At 41.4% G+C, this 20,427-nt stretch overlaps 1 protein-coding gene and 1 long non-coding RNA gene across 3 annotated transcripts in view; one reads left to right on the plus strand and one right to left on the minus strand.

Moving 5' to 3' along the window:
• LOC144688875 (uncharacterized) overlaps nt 1-20,427 on the plus strand; it is a 207,034-nt gene that overhangs the window by 169,197 nt on the left and 17,410 nt on the right. The gene's annotated exons all lie outside the window — the stretch shown is intronic.
• The window catches only part of LOC144688873 (RNA-binding E3 ubiquitin-protein ligase MEX3C-like), a 32,615-nt gene continuing 13,135 nt past the window's right edge, over nt 948-20,427 (minus strand). For both annotated transcript variants that reach the window (XM_078555876.1, XM_078555877.1), the window contains exon 2: nt 948-2,885. In XM_078555876.1, the coding sequence (XP_078412002.1) occupies nt 1,624-2,885 (1,262 nt within the window). In that variant the 3' untranslated portion in view covers nt 948-1,623. The remainder of the gene's footprint in view (nt 2,886-20,427) is intronic.

Below are 20,427 nucleotides of genomic sequence, written 5' to 3' on the forward strand. Positions count from 1 at the left end.
AAATTTATGCATTACTCAAAACTCCACAATTAGCCTTTTCAGATCATGGGTTATCTCAAATATATGAAAGTTGTTACGTTTCTAGTTAAAAGCTCATGCCAATTTCAGCCCCTACTTTTGTAAGTTCATGGCATCAAAAAAATTTGTACTTCACAAAGATCTATGCCCCTTAAAGCCAGTGTATGGCACTTACCTTGACATCTAACTAAATGATATACTTCACATCCAAACACTACCCTGCATTAATAGTTATGCAAATTAAATACCAGCAGAACTTAACTTTGTATTGTAGAATATTTTATTAAAAGCAAATATTTGAGCATTTGACACCAGGAGTGTCAGGCAAAGCTCAATTTGTTTTGAATAATGTTCAGTTATAGAGGATCATGTAAGGACACAAATACTTTCAAGTATCTTTCACCCCAGGCTATGGGTAACTATCAAGAAATGTGTGAGTGAGAGACTCTCATTATGTTAATTGTACTTTGTTTACTGAGATTTTAAATGTTGACGTTTGTTCATTCACACCAAATGTATAGCGTGAAGCGGAGTTGAGGCTGCAATCATATCAGCCATGATCTTACCAAATGGCACAGCAAGCTCAAGGGGTCTAATGGCCTGCTCCTAATTGATATTTTCATATGAATAGCAGCATTAATTCTAATAGTTTCTCCCTCGATAATCTGTTTACCACGTAGTTGAACACGGTGCAAGGTTTTAAAAGATTTTACTTATAAACATTTTGGCAGTCACTTGGCTTGGATAGGGCTGCTCCATTTCAATGGACAATTTCTCAAGAATCTTTTCACATTCCTACATTCTCATTTAAAATTACTGGGGCTTACTTGTCATTACAGAGTGCAAAATTAGATTTCAAATGAGTGTTTTTCTTTGTACCCCTTCTATCAAATGGTCACACAACAAAATGCTTTTTCTTCCACACAACATACTGTAAAAAGTTTTTATTAAGAAGGTTTAAGTCAAAAAATAAAACTCTTAATACAATTTCATACCGTCAAGTCAGTTCAGCAAATATATATCAGTACTTTAGCCATGTAAGGTTAAAGGTCCATTATCTTAAAATAAAATATATTTAGTTTTTAAAATTTATTCAAATAAAGTACATTTTCAGTCCTATAAATTCCCTACATATACATAGTAAGAGGTAAACAAATGATAAAACTTGAATATTTAGTAATCTGTACTGGTGCTGTCACAATTAAACTCTGGTGTTATAAAACATACAACCACTCGGCTTTTCTCAGCTATGTGTACAAGATATATTCTATGCATTAAAAAATAAAATGCTAGGTAGAAATTTTAAAAACTCATATCTGCAAAGTGCGGCGGACCTTTCCTTTATTTAAATCTAACTGAATACTGTCATAGTAACTTTGACAAGCAGTACACAATCAGCACATGTGGTTACAACTGCTCAACAATATCTAACTTATTCCAAAATTGCCAATGATGACTGGGTTAAAATTAAAGCTAATTTGTAAACATCTCCTCTAGGAAATATAGTCTTCCAGTCGAAATAAAATAAGGTTTGTCTAGGGTATATTGTACAGCGGTTATTCTGTTCTTTGTGTTGCCTGCAGTACTTGCTAGGACATGATGCCGCTAAGAAAATATACGAATGGCCTGTGATGCTGGTTTTTGGCAGACAGGGCACTTGGGCTCGGCTTTCTCACATATGCGGTTGGCACACTCCATGCAGAAGTAATTGTGACCACAAGGAACAAGCGCTGCAATCACTTCGCTCTCACGGCAAACTACACAGTCACGGTTGTTTTTCGGCCTGCTTTCAGAACCACTTGAGTCTGTGGGAGAGCCAGATGTTGCTGAGGTACTCCCAGGGAGTGAAGACGATGAATAGCCTGGGCTGTTAGAAAAGGCAGACAGGGATGTCTGGTTGGGTAGCCACGCTAAATTAGCTAAAGGGTCACTTTGCACACGCCTAGCCAGCGGATGGTCAAGGGCACTACCATCAGAAATGGTGGGCGATACACGGAGAGTGGAAGAGCCACTAATGCTGTTAGTGCGTCTTTGGACAGATGAGCTACCATTAAAGGCTTGAATAGGATTGCCATGCTCAAATGGAGACCATATCATGCTGTGAGGCCCGCTAAGACAATCAATTGCTGGATACTCCAAGCCCACATCACGCTCATCTGAATTGACAGAGGTAAGTGATTCCCCAAATGTGAAGCCACCACTGCCTGTACTGAATGGACTTGTTGGACTGGTATCTGCTAATCTATTGCTGTAATAAGAATCAGTAGAAGTACTTCCCAAAGAACTTAGGCTGTCATTTCGAAAGCTAGCAGCAGGTCTGCGGGCTGGATTGGGGGCCTTGGACCACAGGCTTCCAGTAGTGCCGATGCCATCTAAGCTTACATCAGTCCCATTGGAGTGAAAGTCATTGTCTGCAGTTAAGTCGATAAGCACTCCAGTTCTCATTGAAATATGAGCCTCAATTTCCTCTCTGGCCCGATCCACATTTTCTGGCATGCCTGTGACCTCAAAGACTGGTTCTTTGTCACGACTTGGAGTGACTATGTACGTATGAGTTGTTTGCTGAATTCTTTTTATGGTAGCTCCTTTGGGTCCTACCACAAGCCCCACCACACGATAAGGCACACGCACCTGGATTGTTGTCTGCCCTGGCAGGTTTGGAGGTCCTGCCACAGCTCCTGCTAGTCCGTTTGTTTTGTTGCGAGATGCTCGAATCATTGAGAAATGTTCTGCTGCAGAAAGAATCTCTCTTTTGGCCATGGCTACATCCTCCTTTCTCCCAGTGACAATAAATACAGGTTCCTCACCTCGAACAGGGGTTTTTATGTACGTGTTTGTCTTTGCTCGAAGAGCCTTAATTTTGCAACCTTTGAAGAAAAAAAATATGTTAGACAAATTTAAAAAGTAGTGCCTTTATTGGAATGTACAAAAAAAATTGGCAGATGCTGGTGTAAGTTACAAAATGTCATATTTTGACCAAACAATGCAGCTGTTCCCTCTAGTCACCATCTGTGCAATAAAGCTGCTTTAAAGGTCCATGCATTTTCTGGTTTCTTTAGGCAGGTTCACAAAGGTGCTATGAGAAACGAAGAACAAACATGGTTTGAAATTCCACGGCTTTGTGGAACTGAAGAAATTTGTCACAAATATGTACATTAATGCATTTAAAGCTGCAATGCTCAGTAACTTTAACTTAACTTCTAAGAAAAACATGGTTATATAAAGCTTCTCTATTTTTGAGACTTCTTGTTTTTAAACATATGCTGTAATCAGCACGGAGGTGAAACTTGTCCAATAGGAGCTCTATCTTGGAATTACATTACCCAAAGCATATACATAAAGAATCAACTGCTTGAAACCATGATCAGAATTTAAGAGGCAAGCTAGCAAGTACAGTGATTCATGTCCATACTTTGATTTAAAACAAAGGATTTTCCAAACGTAAGCATTAAAGCAAATTGCAAAGATATATTCTACTGCCTGGTCATCCGAAACTGCCTGGTCATCACATGAAACTGTGTGGTTAAAAAAATCTAGTTACTAGGATTCTGTTTTTCAACACAACATTGACAGTATTGTACAAGTAATAACTGGATGCAAATTTAGGATGTTGGTTTAAAAAATTGAATCTGAATAATCTGGAGTAGTAATTTCCATGTCATAATGAAACAAGACATTCACAGAGAACTATTATCAAATAATTATGCAAGCTGATAAAGAAATATAGGTTTCCTGTAGGTGCACATCTACCACAATTATTCAAACCAAATCATAAACTGGAAGAATTTTTCAGAAGAGATAAGGATAACACTTTACTGCATCAATACAGTAAAATTGTTCCTCTGAAGCTGGGGTAAAGGCATTGAAGCAGAGTTCATGGTGCTTTAATTTGTGACTAGTTGATACTGTGGGGCCTGGGAATACTGATGCTGTTATGGGCATGAAAAATGAGAAAAAATTCTCTCCTTCACACTAACATTAGGATTTACTTGAAAGGTACGAAGAAGTTAACCCAAAAATGAAAAGCACAAAGTATGACATTGTACATGATGTAGAATAAATATAGTAGCATCTTTAGCAACCATGATGCTATGAAGGATGAACTACATATTCTGATAAGGAAACGGACCGACAATCTCACTGTCAAGCTAAAGGGATATACAATATTACACCAATACATCTTATGACGAATGAGACAAACATGAAATGTGTCCTAGCTGTCAATACACCACTAAGGGCTCCTTGTTTGCATCATGTGACATTTAAAGGTAAATACCAACATTTAGTAATACTAGATCTCCCAATGAATTGCTCCGGTACCCTGGTGTGGATTCTAGCTTGTACCATGGCACCATTGCAACTGTCATACAACAGTGTTTTCTCTTTCGTTCTAATGCAGCAAATTTACTAGGGTAATATATCACAACATTCAAGGTCAGAGCACCTTAAATATCACATTCTGGCCCAGGTGTAAGTAACAGACCCCCTGTCAATGATACAAAATCTTGATCCCAAACACAATTAGTTCAGAATTTCTACTGCATAAAAAAGAATTTGCTCTGAATTCTTTGGGAGCACAATGAAACTGCTTGGTCAAAGTAGTTTAATGTCTTAAAGGCAGGGGGAAGCAGAGTTTAGGGACGGAATTTCAGACAGCCAACACTACAGTGTTGACCGCAGAGTGGTCGTGTAAAAGTGCTTCATTAACGGTGCTGTCAGGAATTTGGTTCAAGTGGGAATTCCTCTGGTAAATATTTCTCAAGCTAAATTTATTTCACATTTAGAATTTGACTTAGAAATTTAAAAATAGTAAAAGAAACTGCAAAACAAAAACAGAATTACCTGGAAAAACTCAGCAGGTCTGGCAGCATCGGCGGAGAAGAAATCAGTTAACGTTTCGAGCCTTCATGGCCCTTCGGCAGAACTGAAGCATAGTTAAAAGAAGGGAGAAATATAAACTGGTTTAAGGTGGATGGGGCGGAGGGGGGAGAGACATTGAGGGTGTGGTGATTGTGGAGATGAGCAGATAATCAAAAGATGTCACAGACAAAAGGGTCAAAGAGGTGTTGAAGGTGGTGATATTTGTCTAAGAAAAGTGCTAATTAAGAATGGAAGACAGGATATTCAAAGTACAGCTCTAGTGGGGGTGGGGTGGAAAGACTAACAAAGTTTTAGTTTTAGATTTAAAAATAATGGAAATAGGTGGGGAAAGAAGAATCTATATAAATTATTGAAAAAAAAGCGGGGGGGGGGGGGGGGGGGGGGGGTGGAGAAACGGGGTGGGGATGGGGGGAGGGGGAGTTTAAGATCTAAAGTTGTTGAATTCAATATTCAGCCCAGAAGGCTGTAAAGTGCCTAGTCGGAAGATGAGGTGCTGTTCCTCCAGTTTGCGTTGGGCTTCACTGGAACAATGCAGCAAGCCAAGGACAGACATGTGGGCAAGAGAACAGGGTGGAGTGTTAAAATGGCAAGCGACAGGGAGGTTTGGGTCTTTCTTGCGGACAGACCGCAGGTGTTCCGCAAAACGGTCGCCCAGTTTGCGTTTGGTCTCTCCAATGTAGAGGAGACCGCATTGGGAGCAACGAATGCAGTAGACTAAGTTAGGGGAAATGCAAGTGAAATGCTGCTTCACTTGAAAGGAGTGTTTGGGCCCTTGGACGGTGAGGAGAGAGGAAGTGAAGGGGCAGGTGTTGCATCTTCTGCGTGGGCATGGGGAGGTGCCATAAGTGGGGGTTGAGGAGTAGGGGGTGATGGAGGAGTGGACCAGGGTGTCCCGGAGGGAACGATCCCTACGGAATGCCGTCAGGGGGGGTGAAGGGAAGATGTGTTTGGTGGTGGCATCATGCTGGAGTTGGCTCCGTCACCTCCGTCGCATCTATTCTGATGACGCTACCTTCAAAAACAGCTCCTCTGACATGTCCTCCTTCTTCCTTAACCGAGGTTTTCCATCCACGGTCGTTGACAGGGCCCTCAACCGTGTCCGGCCCATATCCCGCACATCCTCCCTCACGCCTTCTCCTCTTTCCCAGAAACATGATAGGGTCCCCCTTGTCCTCACTTATCACCCCACCAGCCTCCGCATTCAAAGGATCATCCTCCGCCATTTCCGCCAACTCCAGCATGATGCCACCACCAAACACATCTTCCCTTCACCCCCCCTGACGGCATTCCGTAGGGATCGTTCCCTCCGGGACACCCTGGTCCACTCCTCCATCACCCCTACTCCTCAACCCCCACTTATGGCACCTCCCCATGCCCACGCAGAAGATGCAACACCTGCCCCTTCACTTCCTCTCTCTTCACCGTCCAAGGGCCCAAACACTTCTTTCAAGTGAAGCAGCATTTCACTTGCATTTCCCCTAACTTAGTCTACTGCATTCGTTGCTCCCAATGCGGTCTCCTCTACACTGGAGAGACCAAACGCAAACTGGGCAAACGTTTTGCGGAACACCTGCGGTCTGTCCGCAAGAAAGACCCAAACCTCCCTGTCGCTTGCCATTTTAACACTCCACCCTGTTCTCTTGCCCACATGTCTGTCCTTGGCTTGCTGCATTGTTCCAGTGAAGCCCAACGCAAACTGGAGGAACAGCACCTCATCTTCCGACTAGGCACTTTACAGCCTTCTGGGCTGAATATTGAATTCAACAACTTTAGATCTTAAACTCCCCCTCCCCCCATCCCCACCCCGTTTCTCCACCCCCCCCCCCCGCTTTTTTTTCAATAATTTATATAGATTCTTCTTTCCCCACCTATTTCCATTATTTTTAAATCTAAAACTAAAACTTTGTTAGTCTTTCCACCCCACCCCCACTAGAGCTGTACTTTGAATATCCTGTCTTCCATTCTTAATTAGCACTTTTCTTAGACAAATATCACCACCTTCAACACCTCTTTGACCCTTTTGTCTGTGACATCTTTTGATTATCTGCTCATCTCCACAATCACCACACCCTCAATGTCTCTCTCCCCCCCCACCCCGCCCCACCCACCTTAAACCAGTTTATATTTCTCCCTTCTTCTAACTATGCTTCAGTTCTGCCGAAGGGCCATGAAGGCTCAAAACGTTAATTGATTTCTTCTCCGCCGATGCTGCCAGACCTGCTGAGTTTTTCCAGGTAATTCTGTTTTTGTTTTGGATTTCCAGCATCCGCAGTAGCTTTTAGCTTTTTGCTTTTATAAAAGAAACTGCAAGCTGGTTCAGGTAACTAGTTTAACAGAAACTGCCTGTCAGTGGCAGTTAACTGTCAATCAGCTAAAAGCAGCTGTCTAAGTAGATGTTAATTAACGGTAGGAGGAAGCTGAATTAGCAGTTTAACTTGGGTTTGAATCAAACTGTACATAAGTAAACACTATTTGCTACCACACAAAGTGGTCATGAAAGAGTGCTTCGTTAACAGTGGTAAAATTGGGAATTCAATGCTGAGAGAGGAGGAGGTGTTGCTTCTTTTACCTCCAGAGTGTTTATCTTTTGGCTGTAAGCTAGGAGACTGTAATTAGATATTACGTTACCAAATTAGTAATAGTAACATACATTAGATCAATTAATAAACAAACAATTAAAATTAAATTAACTTATAAAATAAATAGGGTTAGATAAACATGGCAGTGCAGGTGACATGACATAACTGCACATGAAAGTTTGTTCAGAGCACTGCGATATACAGCTCCAGGAACTTCGGCTCAGATGTTGAGCTGGAGTCTGAGCTGCAGGCATTGCATGGCAACAGGAATATGGAAGTTAGCTGGACACATCAGGATGCAAAGTGCTTAGATTAAGTAGAACTTTAGAGTCGGTCAATGACAATTCAATTGAGGATGGGGCAGGGTAGTGGAGAAGGAGAATGAAAAAGAATATGGTAACGATAGAGAAAGCATAGTCAGAGGAACAGGTACAGTTCTTTGCAGCTGTGGTCGGGAATTCCAACGGTTGCGTTGCCTTTAGCCATGGCAGCTGGCAGGCCGAGGTTGACAGGTTTCTGGGTACCAGGGAGGTAGGATATTGCAGGAAGCGGAGCTACGGTAGATCAGCCACGATTTTATTGAATGGCAGAGCAGGCTTTAAGGGTCATAGGTAAGCACACGACATAGGTAAGCAAAGGCAGGGCACGATGACTGAGTGTAACTTGATATAGGATAGGGTGTGAGCAGCAGCGCTTTAGATGAGGGCAAAAATGAAACTGTCCAGGTGAGAGTTAGAATAATCAAATTTGAAAGTGACAAAAGCTGAGAGCTTCTACAGAAAATGGGCTGAGGCAAAGGAGGAGTCAGGCAATGTTAGAGGTGGAAAAAGATTGGTAAGAGGATAAGAGGGTTAGAAGCTTTGCTCAAGTCAGATAGAAAGCAGAGGCTGAAAACCATCTGGTTCTGCCCTAGGCAATGGCTGAGATGGGGTATGGAGTCAGTGGCAAGTATAGAATTTGTGGCAGAGGTCCAAAATAGTGGCTTAACTCTTAATGTTTAATTGGTGGAAATTGCAGTTTATCTAAAACAGGGTATCAGACCATCAGTCTGACAACACAGAGGCAGTTGGAAATGCAGTAATGAAGTCGGATTTATCTCTGCTCTACAGGAGTTGTGGGCAATTTCAGTAAAGAATGAGGCTTGATGGCACCTGATGTGGTCCAGCCAGATCAAGAGATAGATGACTGATCCAGCTGCATGCTAGAAAATGTATACTTGGGGTTTTGACTATAATGGATGACAGAATTTGCTCAGGATAAGGACATCATAGATGAATGAGAGTGTTTTAACAGATCGATAGTTGCAGAATTGTGACAAATGGAAAGTTAAAAGGCTAGACAGTCAAGCTCAAAGTCTTCCCATGGTTTACATTATGATAGAATATACTCAATGAGCAAATTGATCATTAAATCCATACACTTGTAAAAAAAAATGTTCAATGTAATAATGTTATGTTCCATGGGTGGGAGAAAATTTAAAGCTTTGCCACTGATGCCAGTACTGACCCATGCAGACTTTTCAACTGTTAGAGAATAGAGATCTCTAGCTTATCCAAAGGTCCAATCGTTGAGCCAGAAACTGCTCTGGTCATGATATCACAAAGCTGAAATATCCTTACAACACGAGTGGCATCAAGCTCTGGTAATCTTGCTCTCAAATTCAGTTCTATGCGGGCTCTCATTTCTTATTGTGGGATCCTGATGTTTGGAAAGGGATGCTGCCAGTGGTGGTCCTCACCGAATACATTTTCAATCAGAATACCAAGAAATGCTGGTATCTGCAATTTGACATGCAGATCCATGGAAATGTTTTATAAAGTGTATATATGAAATGGTCAGACACAGCAGTTATTAATGCAGAGAAGTCTGAAGTGATGCATTTTGGTAGGATGACTGAAGAGGAGCAATATGAATGAAATAGTACAATTTTAAAGAGGGTGCAGGAACCTGGAGGTGCGCGTGTACGGAAATCTTTGAAGGTGGCAGGGGAAGTTGAGAAGGCTGTTTAAAAATGCATGTGGGATTCTTGGCTTTATTATTGTAACAGAGTGCAAAAATAAGGACATTATGCTAGACCTTTAAAGAACACTGGCTAGTCCTCAGCTGGAGTAGTGTGTTCAATTCTGGACACCGCACTAGAAGGATACCAGGGGTGAGGGTTTCAGTTATGTGAAGACACTGGAGCAGTTATGGTTGTTATCTTTAGAGCAGAGAAAATTAAGAATGTATGGCCGGGATTTTCCGGCCGTGGTGGGAGCCGCTGTGGGGGATGTGGCAGGTCAGCCAAAAGTCCATTGACTTTTGGCGAGACTGTAAGATCCAGGTGGTGGAAGGGGCTGGAAAATCCCAACCAATGTTTTTGAAAGATTAAATGAAGAGAAAATGTTATCATTGGCAGGTGCATCAATAACCAGATGACACTGATTTAAGATGATTGGCAAATGGATCAGAGGTGACATGAGGAAACTTTTTTCTTTTTACACAGCAAGTTGTGATCATGAACACGGTTTGAAAGTGCGGTGGAAGCAGATTCAAAAGAATTCAAGAGAATTGGACAAATATTTGAAGGAGGAAATGTAAAGGTCTAACAGGAAAGAGCAGAGGAGTGGGATTAATTCAACAGCTCTACTAATAGCACAATGCACCTGTGGTTTAGTATTCTATAATTCTGTGCTATCGCCTAAGCTTCATGGTACAAACTGTGGCCCATAGAAGTTTGGCTATTCCTGTTGTAAAATGGTCTCAAATCAACCTCATCTTATCAATACAGTTTAAGATGGATGCAATCTTATGCTAAGGTGTTGTAGATTTTTCTGCTCCCTAGTTTTCTGCAATTAGATAACCTATATTTAATTACTCATTATTTTAATTAACATTTCCATAATGCCCTATTACAAGTGGCCAATAAATCTTGTTTCAGTAGCACTCTTCCTTACTGGGCTATATAATAAAGGTGCAGACATCCAAAAAAACATACAATTAGTATTTCAAATGCATAATCTTTCATAGGATCCAAATTGTTTACAATAAATTGTGACTATGCAACACCATATTTTTTCTTCTCGAATGAAAGCAATGAATAATTATATAACCATTTAAGCAGGTGGAAAACAACTATGTATTGGTCTTCCATTTACAGACTTTAAATTGGATAGCAACAGCCAAAAATTTAGGCTCGTCAATATGAATAAACGTATGACTCTGAACACTTATTCCTCATGCTTGAAGATGGCATCAGGTTGATGTTAAGGAATATCAGTGCTGACAATGGAACACTTTACCTTGGCACCCATCAAAACTAAGGCAAATCCAATCAAGTGCTTTGAGTTTTTTTCTAAAGATTTCACATCAGCTGTCCACTAAGTGCCAATTTAATGCCAAATGATGGCAGTTTTGTGCTGGGCGCTCTTTTCTCAGTTAAGATACAGACTAAAGACATCCAAACTCATTGTACTGATCAATTTAATTCCTAAGGTTGAGTTTATCCAAGTTGGTAGCACCATGCTTTGAATCAGAAAGCTGTGGACTCAAGGACTGCAGCACAATTTAGGCTCATGTTCTAGTCAATACCAAAGGAGATCAGGGTTATTTATGTTGCTGTTGTTCACATTTAATAGTTCAAATATAAAGATCCTACCAGTTTTCAGAAAATCATAAAATGGTTAAAGGAGGCCATTCAGCCAGTTATGTCCATATGCAAAAGCAACTCGGCTAGATTCGCTCCCCCGCCCATTCCCCATAGCCCTGCAAATTCTCTCTTCAGGTAAGTATCAAATTCCCTTTTGAAAGCCATGATTGAATCTGCCTCCAAAACACACACAGGTGGTGCATTCCAGATCCTAACCATTCACTGCGTTAAAGTTTTTTTTCTTCTCGTCACTTTTCATCTTAAATTGCTGCCCTCTGTTTAAAGTAGAAAGTTCTTTATTCTGGCCCAAATTCCTCCATAGCCACCACCAAAAATAGATGAACTTAATTGATTACTTTTGTGGAATCTCATTAAGTGCAAAAATGAAAAGTGGCTATTTAAAATGAAGTCTCTTATCATAACATTCAAGTAGCTCTTCAGTTATTTAAAAAATGGCCCGGGTTACTTTCCATAGAATCATAGTAGCATAGAATTGTACCGAACAGAAGGCCATTTAAACCATCAAGTCTGCACCTATTCTTTCAAAGAGCAATCCAATTCATCTCATTCCCCTGTTCTCTCCCCATATCCCTGTATTTTTTCCCTCTTTTTTTATTTTACTCAATTCCCTTTTGAAGGCTACTATTGAATCTGCATCTACCACCCTGTCAGGCAGTGTATGCCAAATCCTAATGACTCACTGGCGACAGAATCAGAGGCGATGCAATCAGTTTAAATTGTCCCCTCTTGTAATCGATCCATCAGCCATTAGAATGGTTTCTCTATTTACAGTGTCATAATTTTCCCTTCATTACCCTTCACAATTTTAAACACCTTTATCAAATCTCTCATTCTCTCTTCCCTTGTCCAGTCTCTTCCCACCTACATCCGCGATTCTTCTGACACCCTACATCATATCAACAATTTCCAGTTCCCTGGCCCCTACCGCCTCCTCTTCACCATGGACGTCCAATCCCTCTACATCTCCATCCCCCAGGTCTAAGGGCTCTCCGCTTCTTCCTTGAACAGAGGGCCGAACAATCCCCATCCACCACTACTCTCCTCCGTCTACATGAACTTGTTCTCTCACTGAACAATTTCTCCTTACACTCGTCTCACTTCCTCCAAATAAAAGGTGTGGCTATGGGTATCCGCATAGGCCCCAGTTATGCCCGTCTCTTTATGGGGTATGTGGAACATTCCTTGTTCCAGTCCTACTCAGGCCCAGTCCCACAACTTTTTCTCCGGTACATCGATGATTGCTTCGGTGCTGCTTCATGCTCTCGTCTGGACCTGGAAAAATTTATTAATTTTGCTTCCAATTTCCACCCCTCCATCATTTTCACATGGTCCATCTCTGACACTTCCCTTCCCTTCCTTGACTTCTCTGTCTCGGTTTCTGGTGATAGACTGTCCACCAATATTTATTACAAGCCTACCGACTCCCACAGCTACTTCGACTATAGCTCCTCACACCCCGCTTCCTGTAAGGACTCCATCCCGTTCTCTCAGTTCCTTTGCCTCCATTGCATCTGTTCTGATGATGCCTCTTTCAAAAACAGTTCCTCTGACATGTCTTCCTTCACTGAGGTTTTCCACCCACGGTGGTTGACAGGGCTCTCAGCCGTGTCCGGCCCATCTCCTGCGCATCCGCCCTCACACCTTCCTCTCCCTCCCAGAACCATGATAGGGTCTCCTTTGTCCTCACTTATCACCCCACCGGTCTCAGCATTCAAAGGATCATCCTCCGCCATTTCCGCCAACTCCAGCATGATGCCACCACCAAACACATCTTCCCTTCACCCCGCCTAGCGTCATTCCGCAGGGATCGTTCCCTCCGGGACACCCTGGTCCACTCCTCCATCACCCCCTACACCTACCCCTCCTACGGCACCTTCCCATGCAACTGCAGAAGGTGCAACAGCTGCCTCTTTACTTCCCCCCTCCTCACCGTCCAAGGGCCCAAACACTCCTTTCAAGTGAAGCAGCGCTTCACTTGCACTTCCCTCAATTTAGTATACCGCATTCGCAGCTCCCAATGCGGTCTCCTCTACATTGGAGACACCAAACGCAGACTGGGTGACCACATTGCGGAACACCTTCGGTCTGTCCGCAAGCATGACCCAGACCTCCCTGTCGCTTGCCATTTCAACACACCACCCTGCTCTCATGCCCACACGTCTGTCCTTGGCCTGCTGCAATGTTCCAGTGAAGCTCAATGCAAACTGGAGAAACAGCACCTCATCTTCCGACTAGGCACTTTACAGCCTTCCGGACTTAATATTGAGTTCAACAACTTCAGATCATGAACTCTCTCCTCCATCCTCACCCACTTTCCAGTCCCCCCACCTTTCCAATAATTTATAATTTTTTAATATATATATTTTTCTTTTCCCACCTATTTCCATTATTTTTAAATGTATTTCCATCCATTGTTTTATCTCTACCTTTTAGCCTATTTCGATCCCTTCCCCCTACCCCACCCCTACTAGGGCTATCTGTCCCTTGCTCGTCTTACTTCCTGCCCTTAATGTCACCATTAGCACATCCTTTAGCTAATATCACCACCATCAACACCCCTTTGTCCTTGTCTATGACATCTTTGGCAATCTCCTCTTTGCCTCCACCTATCACTGGCCCTCTATCCAGCTCTACCTGTCCCACCCCCCCTCAACCAGCTTATATTTCACCTCATTTCTATATTTCTTAGTTCTGATTAAGAGTCATACGGGCTCGAAACATTAACTGTGTTCCTCTCTGCAGATGCTGTCAGACCTGCCGAGTTTTTTCAGCTATTTCTGTTTTTGTTTCAGATTTTCAGCATCCACAGTATTTTGCTTTTCTCTTTTTACTGCTCTGAGGAGAACTATCCTCGTAACTGTGATCCCTGGAACATTTCTTCTGTAACCTCCACAAAGCCGTTCCTAAAGTTGGACACAATGCTTCAACTGGGGACAAGTTTGTGTTTTATATGCGTTTATCATAGTTTTTTGGTGTCTGTACTCTTAAAAACAACTAGGGTCGGTGAAAAAAAAATAATCCCAACTGGATTACTGGATACATGTCCTGTATCCTTGACCGCATGTGTCCCATCTTAAACAGCATCCACAAAAATCTCACACCATCTGAGCTACACACATCTCTTAAGTGATCGATCGCACCCATTTCCAGTTTGATATTGCATCCCAGATAATTCACATCTGATTTCATAATACATCACCCCATTTACCAACTCATACCCAGTGAGACACTGCTCCTCCCCAACTGACAGCTTCTCAGTAACGAACATCAATTTCACCCTGCATCCCCATAGTCAGCAGTTTAAATCCAAACAGCACCCTGCTGACAGTTTATGTTCCATCTGATATGGTGCCCTTCAAGTGTCAGCTCCTAGTTCATTGTGTTCTGTGAAATTCCTGCATTCACAGCATCCTTTCCTTTCCACCTGTCCACCAGTTTGACATTTCAAGCTGGCAATCTCCACAAAAGCTAATTTGTGCAAAAAATATGAATCCAAGTTTTTATATCCCAACCAATATTCTAGAACTGATATTTTACTTGCCCAACATCTGAATTCGAATCCCCCTTTAGTAAGTATAGCATACATGTAACTCTGTAGGAGTTTATAATTTACTTGCCATTTTATTAACATAAATGGTCCTTAGTTGAAACAAAAGTTAGTTGACTAAAACTAGGCCATCTCTTCAGCAGCTATTAAAGCATCGCAATGCATAAGTGTAGTGGGCGTGATTGAATTCTGACAGTCTAATGTGTAAAACAAGAGTGCCAGAAACTTCCTGAGACAACTGAATGTTTATTCAGTGGATACACAACTTCTGGTGAAAGCTGAATTTTAAAATGGTGGGTTTTCTATTCTTTAAGGTAATGGGTGAATAACATTTTTAAAGAAGGGTACCAGTAATAAGGCATTGCTCCCAGTGTTCTCACCAAGAGGGATCATCAAAACCTCCTCAGTCAGTCAACTATCTACAGTGCAAAGTTCTTAGTCAGCTAGGACCTCTTCACCACACCCTACTTCAGCCTACGCCAACTGCCTCAAATTCCCTTTATCTAATGCCCGGCAGACAACACACTCCCTCCATTTTCATGTTTCAGTGCTCAATTGCTAACGAAACTCAATCAATCCGATTTGTCAATATTGCCAGATCGGTTTCACTTTTGTTACCTTTGCGTTTTCAGAGTCACAGATAAAACATCTGTATAATTGGACCTTTTTATCATCACTCAATGGACTCGGTCCTCTTGCACGTATATCTGCACAACAGCTGAAACTCCAGCAAAATCTCCACTGCACGTGTTGAGCGATCAGAGTAAAAGGACAATATTAATACGAGAGCAGTGATTAGAGAGAATAAGGTGGGCTTAAAAACTCACTCTTTACATATATGAATTTTCAACAATTACCAGGTGCATTTTTGAGCCAATCTGGCACCATATCGTACAAGTGTGATCTTGCAGCATGCCCTCATCTCTCCTGATGGTGTTGACTCATGTTGAGTTATAGCCCCATGGCTACTGACAGGCCATTTGGTACCCCATTTAAGGGGTCTTTACTCAGATGCCAGTCTAGCTACTAAATGGACTATTCCGCCACTCAAAGTATTGTAGATCAGCAAGATTTTATCCTCCCTAATTTTCTCACAAACACACTTTCTTGCAGGGAGCAAGAATTTCACAAGCAGAAATATAGTCTGATTTTTCTGCCCTCTGGCCCTGATGCAAATTTTAAACACCCTCTATCCTTCCTTCCATTGCAGGCAAGGTTGAGATCAACCGAGTCAGCAGATTAGGGAAACTGGGCCCTTCCTTCCTTACATAAATGTACTGAACCAAAGCAGCCCAGTGTTTTCTTTCAAAGAAATTAAGGCTCTTGTTGCCATTAAGATTCTGATTCGGCTGCTTGCTCATTGTGAATTCAATAGTGCATCACTGAATCTTTAAAAGGAAAAGACTCTCATTTAGGCAAGACTAAAATTTGCACCAAAACAAAAAAAAATACCTGGAACAACTCAGCAAGTCTGGCAGCATCTGCGGAGAGGAATACAGTTAACGTTTCGAGTCCGAATGACCCTTCAACAGAACTCAAGGGTCATTCGGACTCGAAACGTTAACTGTGTTCCTCTCCACAGATGCTGCCAGACTTGCTGAGTTTTTCCAGGTATTTTTGTTTTGGATTTCCAGCATTCACAGTTTTTTGCTTTTATCTTAAAATTCGCACCATACTGCCAGTATCTTCGACATGTCATGCAGCTCAAAGTAAAGGATACCAAACAGAAAAGAAAATATTTATACTTTTGGCATCAGTCCACCACTCCAAAGTTAGATATAAACTGAGAATTCATTTACCCTGAATTGCAATCTCAGAGGGTCTCCCAAACTTCATCAATGTGAGAATTACTGACCACACACTTACAAGTGCAAAATTATGGGTAGTTTTTTTAACGTGGACTTAACCACTAGCAACTGGACTAGGACCATCCAAATCTAATTTAGGAACAGCCAAAAGACTGCCACTTATCAGCCTTATCTAAAAAAAACACGTGCCAAAAGTGAAAGGATGGGATTTTAAATCATGACGTTGATTATAGTACTACTGCAGAGACAGCCCAAGTGCTTACCAACAGCTACATGATGACTTCAACACCATTCCCACCAAAATCAAAGCACTGCCAAATCAAAACAGAAAATGCTGGAAAAACTCAGCACTACTTAATTAAATTTGATCACTATAAATGAACATGCTAAAATATACATTAAATAAAAACATTAATTGTCACTGACATAAACTTGTCGTTATATCTTTAAGTACATATTAAAGCATTTCATGCTGCTTAGCACTGGTAATGAATCTCAAAATAAGCAGGGCTTCAGCGTCTTAAACTCTAGCACCAATTATCTGTTCAATTTCAAGTCAACTTCAAACTGTGCAATTCCACAAATGTCATTGCTGCCATTAGAAACACTCAAAATGGCAAAAGCTTCCTAAAAAGAAAACAATCCATCTACAGGTATGTCTTAATTTATGATAAAAATTGACTAGGTTTACAATATACAATCTCAACTGAGTATGTTTTGTCTGTAGCTGCTGCAGTCCGAATGTATAAATTTTCTGCTTAAAGCTTTACCAAATAGAATTTCTGACACTAGAATCTTCCCCAGCTATAATCAAAAAGATGCGCATAGGTGCAAACGATTCAAATATTAGCAAGCTGAGCTTCACAAATTTTTAGATGTTGTTTAAAAGACATCGGAAATGTTTCAGCTTTCAACTTTCCCTTTCTCCATTAAAAATTTCTCTGATTGCATCATTTCCATCTTTCTTCCTCTGTAATCTCCGCCAACCACCTCCCACTCCAAACAACAGTTAACTCTGCGCTCCCACTATACTCATAAGTTCAAATGTACTTGTCAACTGAATAGCATGGCTGAATGTTGTCAGATACAACTGGACTACCATAGTATAGAACATCACTACATCACCCTGACTAAAACTGTATATTACACCATCTTCCTGGAGAGCAGTAACAACTCTACCGTTGTACACCAGAAATTGGTGAACTTATTATTTTCCAAGGTCAAGGCCATTTTCAAGGCTGCTACTGCCTCCCAAGAATTACCAGCTTTCCCTCCTCTCCAATCTCATTCTCTGTAGTTTGTTTAGTCTTTGCTCGCAGCAGAATCATCCTTGAAGCCTGCAGCTTGCTCTCTCACATCATCGCCCATCCCAACTGCTGACCACATCTTCATTGGGGAGATGGTGGCCTCGTGATAATGCCACTGGACTAACAATCTAGAAGCCCAGGCCAATGCTCTGGGGACATGGATACGAATCTCACCATAGCAGCTGGTGAAATTTGAATTCAATTAATAAATCTGCAATTATAAAGCTAGTCTCAGTAATGGTAATCATGAAACTACTGGTTGTTGTAAAAACTAATGTAATCTGCCATCCTTACCTGATCCGGCCTACATTTGACTCCAGACCCACAGCAATGTGGTTGACTCTTAAAATGCCCTTTGAAATACAGTTCAAGAGCAATTAGGGATGGGTGAAAAATGCTGGCCTTGCCAACAATGCCTGCATCCCATGAAAGGATAAAAAAAAGTCTCGTGATCAACATCGTTCTTACCCTTTGCCAGCCATGATTCAGTGGCAGCACACTTGCCTGAAGGTTATGGGCTCCCACAAGATTCTCACCCCAGAGATTTGAGCAAAATAATCCCAGCTGACACTCTAGCGCTTCACAGAGTGCTGCATGGTCAGAGGTGCCATCTTTTGGCTAATATGTCAAACTGAGACCTCGGCTGTCCTCTCAGGGAAAGATCCTATGGCACTATTTCAAAGAAGAGCAGAGTTCCCCCCAGTGACGTGGCTAACATTTATTTCTCAACCAACATCAAAAAAATCTGCTCATTAACACATTGCTATGCGAAAATTGGTGGCTGCATTTTCCACATTGTAAAAGTGACTATACTTCAAAAAGTACTAATTGGTGGTTAAGAACTTGGGACATGATAAGGTTCTGAAAGGGGCTATATAAATGCAAGCCTTTCCATGTCATCAACTTCAACTGTCATTCTCTCCATCCATTACCTTATCTCTGATATATCCTTTCACTCCAAAATTCTCAGTAAACATTGCCTCACCAGGGTGTTGCCACCTTTCCTTGCAACATGACTTTTGCTTTGTCAAGATCACAGTTAATTTCCTGTGCGAATGTAATCATTACTGTTGTGTGTCCAATTCTCTGCCATCATCTGCGCCAAGCTAGGGGTCAATCCAAATGCATGATGACAATTCCTAACCCTATGTATATGTATATATTATATAGGCCCATACTGTTACTACATTCTCCAACTGCCTGCCAATCACATCTGTCTAATTTTCTGCAAACTTAATATCAGCAAATCCAAATTAATCCTCTTTGGCTTTCACCAGCCCGTTTTTGCCTCTAACTTTATTCCACTTCTCTGGCTTCCATCTCAAGACTAAATCATTGATGGTCTACTTAAACCCAAGCTCTTCATTGTTACCAAGCTTTTATTTCACCACAATAACTTAGCCCATCTGCCCCAGTGCCTCAAAACATTCATCACCATGATCCATTTTCTCCTAGCTGGCTTTTTCAATCTCAGCCTTCCATAAATTACAATCGAATATGGCACCTTGTCCTAATATGGGAGTCCTGTAATCCTTGTCTTCTGCAAACTGTACTAGCTCTTAATACTCTAATATTCTCAGGCCCCTTTCAAATCCACCAACTTATTATAGTGATCTCCTCCAGCCACACAATGGACTAATTTTGTAACCTTATCCACTCCCTTTACTTCACCAGTGGTTGCTAGACACTACACAGGACGTCCTTTGGAGCATCCTGCCTAGTTCCCTCCACCTTTGAAACTCAGCTCCTTTCTTTCACTGGCCTTTACCACCCCCTCTTCACCTTCCCCCAATCTTTCTCCATTTTCTCAGCGGTTGGCACCCTCATTAAATTAAAAAGTTTTGAGATGTCTGCCTGCGCAGAGTAGTTTTCATGTTTGCACTCACCACTTTCATTCTTCCCTGAAGATTCAAAGTTGGATGTTTCAAATGGCCTTGGCAGGCTGCAGGGAATTCACAATAAGAGGCACTGAGGATTCCTGATGTGTACAACAGCAACCTTTGCATGTAGTTTCCCTTCCCCACGCACAAAACACATTTAGGACCATTCACTACATGACTAGAAAGAAAATGATAGTGGTTCAATGCACACTTTAAATATGGTCTCATTACTAGAAAGCTTGTATATTTTCCTTCTTTCTTTTGGAAATAAAATATAATCGCAATAAAAATTCACCCCATCAAATGAATGCTTTCAGAGGGCAGGGGATTGTAATCAACGAGTAAGCTATACTGGGGAGCTGAGGCAGGGGCAAACACAATCAATGGGGTTAAATTAAAATAAATATATTATGAAAAGTAAATGCATTCTTAAAAAGTCATTTTAAGCAATTTCAGCTCAGTGGCCATAGCGAGGTTGTGCAGCTTTCAGGTGCAAAAGCGACAAGTGACCTTCACATGTTTTAGTCAACTGCAAAATATGGAAGATAAAAAAGGACCACAGTAACAGTACACAAAGTTTCAGTTGAATTAATAGATTGGCTGGAAACACAGCAATTTTATTGGCACAAAGTATTTATATTTGATTTGAAACCAATGAGTTTAACATATTATGCAGAGACTTTGGGAGTAAAGTATGAAATATTTTCAGCATTTTCTCAAGTGTAGTTAACTTTCATAGATAACTGCTAGACAATCTA

Source organism: Cetorhinus maximus, chromosome 13 (assembly GCF_964194155.1).
Source record: "Cetorhinus maximus chromosome 13, sCetMax3.hap1.1, whole genome shotgun sequence".
Lineage (NCBI taxonomy): Eukaryota > Metazoa > Chordata > Chondrichthyes > Lamniformes > Cetorhinidae > Cetorhinus > Cetorhinus maximus.